This window comes from Gallus gallus, chromosome 2 (genome assembly GCF_016699485.2).
Source record: "Gallus gallus isolate bGalGal1 chromosome 2, bGalGal1.mat.broiler.GRCg7b, whole genome shotgun sequence".
NCBI classification, from domain to species: domain Eukaryota; kingdom Metazoa; phylum Chordata; class Aves; order Galliformes; family Phasianidae; genus Gallus; species Gallus gallus.
In genome coordinates, this window is record NC_052533.1 from 25999734 (window position 1) to 26012089 (window position 12356).

At 34.1% G+C, this 12356-nt stretch overlaps 1 protein-coding gene across 6 annotated transcripts in view; it reads left to right on the forward strand.

Annotated features, from left to right (window-relative positions):
* Positions 1–12356, forward strand: part of PHF14 (PHD finger protein 14) — a 155108-nt gene that overhangs the window by 60663 nt on the left and 82089 nt on the right. For all 6 annotated transcript variants that reach the window (XR_003073554.3, XM_015281402.3, XM_015281401.3 and 3 more), the window contains exons 15-16: positions 217–267; positions 435–556. Coding sequence is in view for 5 of the 6 variants with exons in the window: in XM_015281402.3 (XP_015136888.1) it covers positions 217–267; positions 435–556 (173 nt within the window). In the remaining variant the exon portion in view is untranslated. The remainder of the gene's footprint in view (positions 1–216; positions 268–434; positions 557–12356) is intronic.

Here is a 12356-nt window from a genome sequence, read left to right on the forward strand (position 1 = left end):
ACTCCACACGTACAACTCAACAAAATTATGTATATTTTCTTTTTGGCCAGTGCTGTACATTTCTCTAACATCTGATATTGTAGTTTTCCTTCAGTAGTTCTATAGTTAATTCTTTAATTTCATGAGGTATATTTTTGTTGATGTTTTGAGTAATAAATAAATAGCAAAAACGTTCTGTGTTACAATATATTGAAATCTAAATGTATTTTCTTCTAGAGAACTAGAGGACGAAAACGAAGCTTTGTGCCAGATGAAGAAAAACCTGAGGTTGGAATATAGTGTTTTGATTTTTTTTGTTTGTTTGTTTTAAACACTTTCACAAAAAAATTAAACTTTCAAATGTTCAAATATTACTTTCAGTACTGTAATTGAAAATATTTGCTTTCTTCCCCTTCTTTTCCCCCATTCCTTTCTTTTGTCCGCTGTTATGACAGGAACGGATTCCCAGAGAAAGAAGACAACGGCAGTCTGTTCTGCAAAAGAAGCCCAAATCAGAGGATTTAAGGACTGAATGCGCTACATGCAAGGGGACTGGAGACAATGAAAATCTAGTCAGGTAGGTTTGATGTTCTGACCTTATGAGGGATTAAATTCCATCTTCATCACTTTGTTTTCATGATTTTTATTGAAGAAAATGTGCTTATAGAAACATTTAAGGGAAACATTTAAGGGAAACACTGACTTGATTCACTTATTGACCTGCCAAACATGTTTATGCTGTGGATTAAGATGTAAATAACCAAGGTAATCTGTTTTTCTAACACAAAGGAATTAATTTTCTCTTGTCAGAGTGAGTTGTCAGTGTTTTATAGCAGGTCAGAAAGATAAACCAGTAATTCAATGATAGTAAAGCAACAGGACTATCTTAAGACTAATTAAACTAGTATCATCAACAATTTTATGAGTTAAAGTTTGGATTATGAGTAATTCATGTTTTTAAAAATGTATTAATGCTACCTCCATTAATACAGATCATAAAAGGGTTTGATAATCATATTCCTTATCTGAAATAGAGCTGAAAAAAAAAAACCCTCAAGTGGTGTTTTAGTAGGTTCAGAAATCTAATTAAAGTGTAGAATAGCTATTCAGTGGCAGCTACTATTGACCACAAGTTTTGCTGATTTAAACTTTATATCTGGCTTTCTGACCTCTTTGTGAAGCTGTAGAAGCTGCTCATAACTCTTGAAAGAATAATAATGGAGCCTAGCAACCAGAAAACAAATTCTAATCGAATCTACTGAACTTTCATTAAAATGATCTCATAATAAATTCAAATAAAAAATAGTGTTATACTTAGGTCCTTCATGATTCAGTTAGATTTTATGGAAAAGGTCTCCCCTTTCAGGACAAATATAATTGGTATTTTTAACTGTAGGGTTCATTCTAGAATGCACGTTTTCATTTCATTCAAGGAATCAGTTATAGTGAAAGTCAGAATCAGTGATAAATGCAGGCAAAATGTAGCTTTAGAATTAGGATAAATCCCAGATACAGATGTCTTCTGCTGAGATGAGCTTATTTTATATCATGATTATAGCATATCTTGTACTGTAGAAGTTGATGCAATTTCACAGATTAACAGTCATAGGATTTGAAGGGGCCTCTGGAGGTCATCAAGTCCAACCCCCCTGCTAAAGCAGGTTTGCTTCAGTAGGTTGCATGGGAAAGTGTCCAGGTGGGTTTTGAATATCTCCAGAGGAGACTCCACAACCTTCCCGAGCAGTTTGTTCCAATGCTCTGTCATCCTCAAAGTAAAGTTCTTTCTTATGTTCATGTGGAATTACCTGTATTCCAGTTTGTGCCCATTCCCTCTTGTCCTTTTACTGGACCCTACCAAAAAGAGGCTGGCCACATCCTCTCGGTGCCCATCCTTTACATATTTGTAAGTATTGATATGATCCCCACTCAATCTTCTCCAGGCTGAACAGTTCCAGTTTTCTCAGCCTTTCCTTATAAGGGACCTGTTCCAGGCCCCTGTCTTTGTGGACTCTTTCCAGGCGTTCTCTGTTTTTCTTGAACTGAAGAGCACTGAACTGGACACAGTTCTCTAGATGTGAATTCACCAGGGCAAAGTAGCAAGGGGAGGATAACCTCCCTCAGCCTTCTGGCCACTCTTTTTTAATGCATAACAGGATACCATTGGCCTTCTTGGCCACAAGGGCATGCTCCTGGCTCATGGCCTTCTCTGCAGAGCTCCTTTCCAGCTGATCAGGCCCTAGTCTATTCCAGTTCATGCAGTTATTTCTCCTGGGGGTAGGATTCTTTGGAATTGGAGTACTTCTAGGACCTCATCAGTAACTCATACGTTGTGAAGGTACTCTAGAGCTCGGTTGGCCTCCTGGTTCCTTCCCTGGACCAGACTGAAACAGAAGGCAGGGTATCTCAACATCTGTTATCATAGAAACACAATAATTGGTGGCAACAGTTTTTAACTCTCTGCAACAGGAAAATAGCTTTCTTCAGTCCTACTCTCATAACAGTTGGCAAGAAATCAGCAGTGCAAGAAAGCTGTTTGGTTGTGGGAAGAAATCCTGGAAACATATACTGTGCCTTACTACAAAAAGGGCAGTGAGTTAATTTTCTCCATCAGGCTTTTTCTGCAATTCAGTACCAGAAGTGAGAATATAAGGGAGATGAAGTGCTTTCCAGAACCATATATTTAGGCTGAAAATTAAAAATACAGTAGAAATCAAATGGTATGTTTTGTTTATTATGTAATAGTAAGACTTTAGTAATAATTCGAACTGACCAAAAATAAACATGCTGTGTGTCAAACCCTAACAAATTCTTTTATAAACTATTCTCCTAATTAGTTTTAGAAGCAATTTAGGGTTATCTTAAATATAAGTCAGTAGCTTTTTTTTTTTTTTGTAAGGACATATTTTGGCACTGTTTGTTGTTACACAAAAATGTTTCTCAGAAAACTATTATTGTTTTTCATCATCTCTGTCTCTCACTCAGCAAATATTTTGTCGTTACTGGATTTTATTTTTGCCTTGTCTTCCACGAAGAAAAGGGAGGTTAGGGAGAATGTTATAGATGATATTTTTTTTGATTGTGCAATTTGATCAGTAAGTTAAATTAAAATACACAACTGCTGAAACTGCAGATTTGAGGAATAATCTTGATGGGGCCTTCCAGCTTTTCTGTCTTAATGTTACCGAAGACAGACCTAATTGCATGATCCATGAACAATCTATTTTTTCAGAAATGTTATGTTCTGAAAGTTACATAGATGTCTCACTTTTGGCTGCTAACTGAGCAGAGATTAGAGGAAGATAAGCAGTTATTTCTGGTATTTCAAAGATTGCAACACTGCACTCTCCCTATCCCATGCCAATAACGTAAATTGCTTTCTTTGTCATGTAGAGGTTTGTGAGGTAATTCAGACCTGAGGTCCCTTGTTTGTATACCTTTGCACTTTGGCAAATGTTTTTGAGTCCAAGACATCGTCAAACAGAAAGCTGCTTATAATTAAGTGGTTTCTGAACTGCAGTTAAATGCTTATTGGCTGCTAATTTGCCAGCACAGTCTTTCAGCTCACGGTTGAATGAGTTTTGTAAAATACACATTTCTTGAACAAAGATGAATGTTTATTACTAAATCTGGAATAAAAAGTATTAAATTGTTCAACTAGCTATTATTTGACAAATGGAGATTCAGGTTTTTTTAATCTCAATTTTAGATGCAGCAGGGAATGGCTGCAGGATTATTCATTGTCTGTCTACCTGTTGTTCATATGGATACAAAATCTTTAAATAATTGTCTGTAAAATGGTTTGAAACTGTTCCTGAAAGGGCAGATTTCATTTGCATAAATCATAATAGTTCATTAATTGACTGAAGTTTACCTTACTGACTTCAGTTTTGTACTAAAAATTTGATTAAAGTTAGAATATCCATATTTATTAGCTTTTTAAAAACCATATTGACACATTTTAATATGTCAGTACTTCTGTGTGTGTGAGTAGTTGCCATATAATTCATAGAAATGTGAAGACTGTATTTTTAATCACTACTGACAGATTTCATACATAGATATTTCCAATATGAATATGCACTATATTAAAGCTTTGCGTTTTCTGGTTTTGTCCACAAAATGGGGGGATCAATCTTGAAATCCTTCTGCATCACCTTTTTTAAAAATGAATTTATTACATTCATTTTTATGTACATTATTTTTGTTGAATAAAATACTTATGCAGTTTTGGTCTGTTATGAACTTAGTGGAACAGTTACTATTTACAAGATTAGTTGGACAGCAGAAGTTAAAGCAATTCACTCAAATAAGGATAATCTATCATAATAATGAGGGAAACCTCATTTTGGCCTTCCAGTGTTTAAAGGAAGCTCATAAACATGAAGAAAATAAACTTTTTGTTTGGTAGGGTAGATATTGATAGGACAAGGGGAAATGGTTTTAAACTAAAGGAGGGGAGATGTAGATTAGATGTCAGGGGGAAGTTTTTTACTAAGAATGGTGAGGTGCTGGAACAAGTTACCCTGAGAGGTCATGGATGCTGCATTCATGGAGTTGTTTAACACCAGGTTGGACCGGGCCCTGGGTAGCCTGATCCAATACTTATCTAGCAGTTGGCAGCCCTGCCTGTGGCAGAGGGGTTGGGAGCTGATGATCCTTGAGGTCCCTACCAACTCAAGCCATTCCATGATTCAGTGATAAGTGACACTAAAGAAGCCATATTGACTAGAGAATTATGAGTTTTGAATATCCTTTTATTCAAATGAATCATGGAATCATAGAATCGCTAAGGTTGGAAAAGACCCACAGGATCATCCAGTCCTACCATTCACCCTTCACCAATGATTCCCGCTAAACCATGTCCCTCAACACAACATCCAGATGCTCTTTGAACATCACCAGGGTCGGTAAGGTCTCCCCTGAGCCTCCTCTTCTCTAGACTGAACAATCCCAAATGAAATGAATTTTGAGAAGAATAGTAGTAAAAGGTAGTGTTTTTTAAATATTTAATGTAAGGTGCAGGCATGCATTTTATCACAGAGATAAGAATTTGGTAGAAGAGTGTGCAATGGGCACTTTAAACTAAAGCTCTGGGAAACCAGAGACTACTTACAACCATATACTGCTGAGTCTTAAGGGGTAATCAAATACTGAAAATATTTGCTTGGAATAGAAGACACATTTTGAGATAGAGTTTTTAAAGCTTGATATGAAATGTAAAAACTTATCTCTAACACATTCGTAAAGCAATTTAAAAGGCTATATTTGTTTTCAGATGTGACCACTACTGTTTGTTTTAGAAAGCATTTATGTAATGATTTGTTTCATTTTGTAAATCTTTGTAAGTTTTCTGCAGTGGAGAAGTTTAGTGGGTTTCCTTGATGGTTTATTACAGCCATTGATTCATGGAACTTACAAAGCAGTTGCTTGATACTTAAATATCATCTTTTTTTCTTTTTTAATTAAGCTAATAACTCACTAGTTCATTAGTAGAGATATACAAAGTTCTTATGATATTGTCTAATAGCTCTCTTGATAATTTAACTGTATTTAGTAGAAATATGGATAAGATGAAGTATGGCTCAGTATCTAGTAGGTAAAGTTTGCCTTCTGTTTTGTACTGCTCTCCATGAGAAAGTGATTGTGCCATTGTACGCACAAAGTGCTTTTAACATAGCACTACTGTTTATTCTGTTTTGGTAAAAGAACAAAATTGAGATGAACTGCCGGTGTTCAAAACAAACAAACAAACAAAAACATTCAAATACTGACATTCAAATACTTAAAATGTGAAAAGAAGAACAAAATTAAAATGTAATTTATGTATGAGACCAAATTGTTGTTACATTGGCCAATTTAAAGAAAAATCATAAAGGGAATTGGATGTCTTTATATCACAACTTAGAGCAAATATACGTCTGAAACCTTGTGTACTGACTTCTTACACTTCACTATCAGTTAAGTTAGATATTCTCATTTCTTTTGATAGCATAACAGAGAATGTAACATAGACTAGGGTTCTAATTGAAAAAAAATTAAACCAATTTTTTACAAACAGATTTGAATACTGATTATTGTATTCAAAAATGTATAAAATTGGCAAGTGAGCTCTTAAGCATGTGTACAGTATTTGTTTTTAATGCAGATGGTTATTTGAAAGTAAGTAAATCTGCAAATATTTATTTTCGTGTGATTCAAGTAAAACATGACATTCTACATGTGCAGTCGCTGTATCAAGGCAGGTGTTAGGGGAAGGTGAGTAGTAGGAAGATGAAAACGTACAATGGCATATTTACTAAAGAAAAAACATATTTGATACGTTTAACTATAAAGTTTGTCATATCTCAGAGTCACTGAGTCACAAAATAACTGAATATCTTGAAAATCTATACAGCATCTGTAATAGCGGTGCTACAAATGTGCGTATCGTATTTAGGATAATTGACACGGTATAAAGGACTGAGTCCTTAGCTGCACGAAGTTATTTCCTTTAATTCTATTTTTTTGAACAGGAAATTTATTTTAAGTTCTTCTGAATCCTCTGAAGATTTTTACTCTGAAACTGTTGCTCATCACATTTCCTTAATTGCATTTGTCTTGCATAAGTATGTCTTTACATTATTTGTTTCTCTCCGTTCCATGTGAGGTGCCTATCAGTCTTCAAGTTGAGGATTTGTTCCTTAGCTGTTAGTCAGCTGCCAGTTTTGAAGCTCTGCATGAGCTGAAGTTTTTCAGAACAAGCACATTAATAATGAATTACTTTAAATGCACTGCAACAAAATTAACAATCTATCACAGTAATTGAAATAGTATGATTTACAGTAGTTTAAGGCTGTTAATGTAGAGATTAATTATAAGGAAAATATTAGTTAATTCATCCACAATTTGCAACAGTCTTAGGTTTTACAAAGGATTATAAATGCATTATCTTACTGGAATGAAGTACTTGAATGAAGGGAAGCTTATTATTCAGTAGTGTGGTTTATTTCTGCTACATAATTTATGGGGATTCATTCTGCGTGTTAAGTTTTCTAATTAGGTAAGTTACCTGCTGTATCATCTTTTTATTTTTTTTCCTCTCCTGTTGATTTTACTGCCTTCTCAAAGGTATTTCTTTTGATGCTAGATAGCATGTGCACACATATACATACACTTGTATTTCAGTTACTCAGTCCTCTAAAGCTGCATATACCTGGAACATTTTAAGTTTTACTGCAAGAAATCCATAGCAGACTATTGAATGTTGAATTAATTAGAAACCAGTCTATTTAAATGTGGTACCTAAATGGTTTCTTTAATATGCATGTCTGTTCTTTTATGAAAATGAAAAAGCAAAACCTCGATTGATGTCTGGATTATTTCTCTGTCTTGACATTGTCTAACCAGTTAGGTCTTGGGGAAATTCAAGCCACTTAAAAATATAAACTCAGATTTTTAGATAACAAATTTCATTTTTCAGCTGTAGTTTAATTCTTGACACTATGTGATCTTGATCTTAAAGACAACCTGCCCAGAAATGACCCAGAACAGAAACTTTAGAGATACTGTCTAGATTAAAAGACTCGTTTCCATTCAATTCCTTGTTATTAAAAACAGGAAAGCCAGGTTAGGCTGTACGTACAAGGTCATCTAATGGTATTTCTGTCTAAATCATGCTATTAAATCTTGTTTTTGAAAGACAGCACAAAATTAGATAAAAGGTTATTCTACCTACCTGTGATCAAGTACAGAAAAGAATGATCATAGTACTTTTCAGGAAAACGATGATTAGTGTGAATTTATTTTTAAAATATTATTTACATTCTTATGATATTTCCTGTTAAAATACTGTGAAGAAAATAAGTTTTATTTTAATATATAGAATAGAAGAAGAATGCATGCTTGTGTCTCTCACTGTTGTGAAAGTTTTCAAACCCTACTGGAGTATTACTGTGATGTTTGGCAAGGTTTTTCAGTGCTCCATTACCAAGTGATTTTTTTTATTTCCCAACATTATTTGTTTGTTTTGCTTTTCTCTCCTGAAATCAGTCAAGGATTCATTTTCCATGGCTACTTGTTTTTCTTCCAGTTACTTCCTATACTGTTTAGTGATCGACCCCCCTTGAAGTTAGTTTAATGCAAGATTTATCTATCTCTTCATCTATATGTCTGTCTGTCTATGTGTCTATTTGAAAGTTGTAGGCCAGTGACTCCCAATTACTTGTATGCTGGGCTTTATCTGTTTACTGGGCTTTAATCTTACACTGTGCAGTAGAAGTTTGCACACTCTTCAGATGGAAGTTCTATTCAGTCGTTTAATTATCAGAAGATCTTGGTATTGGTGTTTAGTGTCTTGATCCTAAATGCTTGTGGACTTGTATCATGAACTTTAGAAGTAGTACATTTTTCAAGTAACAGCTTGTAAATAGAAATTCAGGCAGATCTTTCTGCAGAATTACTTTCTGTTCTACTAATAATATTTTACTTTTCTTGATCAGTGAATTTTCAAAAGTAGTTATCCTTTTCTCTGGCTGCAGCTGCTTGATTAAGTCTGTGCTGCAATCATGGATTTGTACGTTAGAGCTTTACACTGTATTTGGCAGTTGTCATCTGTTCCCAGGACAGCTAGATATTTCAGGATTTATATCTTATTTTTCTGGTTGCCGTAAGAAATACATGGATCAGAGGCCTCCATACCTTTTTCTAACTCCCGAGTTCCAAAAGAATTAAAAAACATAATACTCAGGCTCTGTTGATTATCTTTGCTCTAAGTAGTGAGTTCTTTAGAAAAAAATGCCCGTGAGTGAGGTGCCTCTGCAGAAGATTAAAATTACTTTAACAAAACAAGATGCAGAGAATGTGGAATTACATTATCTGTAACAGCAGAGGCTGATGACCTAGCAAAGTATTTCCCAGCCTGGTTCCTAGTAATACATTATAGCTGCAAAAGATTTAAATATTTATCTTGATAGGGTCAGTAGCATTTATTTTTGTGGGTATTCTTAAGAATTTTTTCTTAAAGCATCAAACATGTATCAAATAATCCAGTTCAGTTGGCATCTGTATGTGTCAGATCGTTCTGGCCAAACAGCTTCGGTCACTTTCAGTGCAGCAAGGTTATCACATCAGAGCATTTCATAGAACAGAGTGCTCAAAAAACAAATGTCGAATTCTTTATCAGTTCACATCTTCTGCATTGTTAAACTGAGCCATAGCTACAGAAACCATGAAACTGAAACACTTAAATTTACAACCTGAGAATGTTTGTGTTCAGATATTAAAACAACGTGGTAGAAGACAGTGGCAGGAAGCAATAACCCTTTAAACACTGTATTGCAGCCTTAATTTTGGCTTGGCACAATTAGCATCAAGTGAGCATCTGTAGAGTCAATTTCCTAAAGTAAAGTCTGTCCACAGAATTGTAATGTTAATTATGAATTATTTGAGTATGCTAAACTATAATAATTTGTCCCAGTATGCAGTCGATTCTGTTTCTTACTTTTGTTACTGCTGCCCACTACTACTGCTCCTCTTTAGTCTGTAGTTAGATAACCTGTGTGGGGTTTTAATAGTAGGAGGCCTGAGTTGTTAGTGCAAAAATCATCTGCAGTATTCAAAATTTGATATGAAATCAGAGAGAACATATGTTTTGCGTTACTGAAGAGGTACATACGTGAAAAGTAGGTAAGAGTACTGGAACCTTAACGCCTTGGAGTCTTTTTTTTCTAGGTATCAACCACAATTTTTATTGACGTGAGTAAAATGGAATGTAACACAAATTTTCATTAATAAATTAATGGAGCAAAAATGTGTGCAATTTCTTGTTAATTTAGGACTAAATTGGAAGCTTTCTATTTGGTGGAAAATGATGATCTCTGGATAGCTGTGGATAGTCTACTTGTATATATGAAATATTATCGTTCTTTTTTAGCTTAATTCAGTAACATAAGATATTTCAGAGCTGGGTACTGGAGAACATACTTTTAAAACCATAGTCAAGGAAGCAAATAAAAAATTCCCCTTACAATGCGTCTTTAGCACCATGATGCACTGTGTAAAGAAGACTGTTTTGCAGTATATGTTAGAGGAGAAATTCATTTTATTGTAGTAAAACTTTAATATAGCTGAAATGATTTATGCATAAAATCTCCTAAATGGAAGTTAATACAAGTTAATATTAATCTTTTTATAGAATATCTTTTTTTCTGAATAAGAATAGAATTCTTGGTTTTATTTGTTGTTCCTATATTTTGGCATAATATTAGTATTCGCTACAATTTTGTCTATTGTGGATGATATTTCTTTGGTTCCCTGTCCTTGCAGCCGTTGAAATTAATGACTGGATAATCTAGACTACCGTAATTATTCATTTGGTTGTTTCCTTTTACATGAATTTTGCGATTGTTTTTATTTATTTATTTTTTAAATCATATGTATCTGAGTCTGGATTCAGATTTTCTTTTGCTTTACAATTAATAAAACTGACTTCTTTGCAGCAAGTGAGGTTATTACCATAACCTATATTGTTTGTGTTGTGATGACTTTGCATTCTCTTATCAATAAAAACTACTAATTTGTATCTGCCATTCAGAAAGCCAGAGATCTGATTCATAATAAGACAAGAATTCGGTATCTCTATGTTCAGCACGTCATTGCTTTATAACAATCTCATTCTTCTTGTTCGTGTTTTTCCTAAGCATTTACCTTTTGAATTGATTTTTTTTTTCTAATACTTGATCTCTGTCACGAAATGTCTTATCTTATTTGAACAAGTATTTTTTGGATGTTGTTGTCATATGAAGCTCAGAAAAAAAAAAAAAAAACAAAAAAGATCTTTGCCATTCTGTCTTGAATACAGTTGTAGCTAAATTTGCAAACCTTTCTTTGATTTCACGTTGAAGAACACCTGGTAACATTACTTGGCTTTTAAGAGAAAGACTGTAGAAAGGAAATGGGGAAAAGAAAAAAAAAAAGTTTTCTTTTCTAGTATGATTTTCTTTTTTTTTTTTCCATTCTAGTATGATTTTCTTTTCTAGTATGACTTTGTTCCTTTTTCATATCAGTGATTGTAATAATGTAAAGGTCAAGCACTAATTAATTTTCAGTTCTCTGATTAACTGGGTAAAACTGTCTTTTTCTCTTTTCATTTTTATTTTTCTCATAACTGTCAGTTAAACTAAGTAAAACAGCGCTCTTGTATTCCATATGTATTTTGCTGTTGAGGAACATGAACAATAAATTTCTGTAATTCTGACTTTGAGGTCTGATGCGTTGCCATATTAGGGAAATACACAGTAAAATATAAGCTGACACTGGAATTTGATGTTGTAACTGACTTTTACCATTGCACATAAACAGAGTAATTATTCTAAATCATACCATCACTTTTAGCTGGATAACCACTAAAATCACTGCACAGTGGTTTCCTGAAAATGCCACAATCCTTCAACTGCCAAATTAAGCCTAGGGAGAACAACTATCAGTAGTGCCTGTACAGTTATGTAGGGAGATACGCCCTGAACCAAGTGAAAAGATATTCTGGGAGAACAGTAACCTTTCCCATGATGTGTGCATTTTCCATTACATTTCTGACACAAAATGCTGTGAAATGATTTAATGGTGACATTTTGTTTTGCTGACTTTCCCTTTTCTCATTAAAAGGAAACAAAAGTTAGGTTAGGAAGGTAGAGGAAGGGTGGCCAAGCATTTGAATTCTATTACAGAAATCTCTGTTCTCTTTTAAAGACAAAAACAAAGCCATTCTATGTGCATTGTTTCTCATATTGAATTTTACTGATCATGGGGGAAGGGAAATGTATGTATCTCCAGCAACAATATTGAATGCCTTTTTCTGTAAAGTTAATTTATGTTGTTGCTCTGCAGTAATTGCATGCAGAGGATGATAATTCAGGAAAGCATCCTTTCTAATTAGCAATCACAGAGACCTTATACATGAGCTATACAGCACAGTACACTTATTTCTGCATGTCATTTTTTATATATATTATTATAAATTGTTGGAGAAGAGAGCAAAGTATGAGCAACTATAGTACACTGAAAGGTCAGCATTGTCACTTGGAAATGGATAAGTTTGTATGGAGTGAGAAAGCTTCTGCCCATCGATATCATACAGGAGCTTGTCTGCATCTAAGCTAATAAATGTAAGCGTGGTTGAACAGGAAATATTACTTGTCTGAAGTGTGGTTCTTGCATCCTTTGTCAGCTTTTGCAATTAATGAAAAATGATGCTTTTGCCTAGCACAGTGTACACTTTCATCCTTGAAAAACACAGTTTTGGTTTTTGTTTTCTTAAGGATGTATAAAGTTTTCTTGGCACTTTTTTTTTTTTTTTCTCTCCTCCCATCCAGTTGTAATGTGTTGGATGATTATTATTGCCA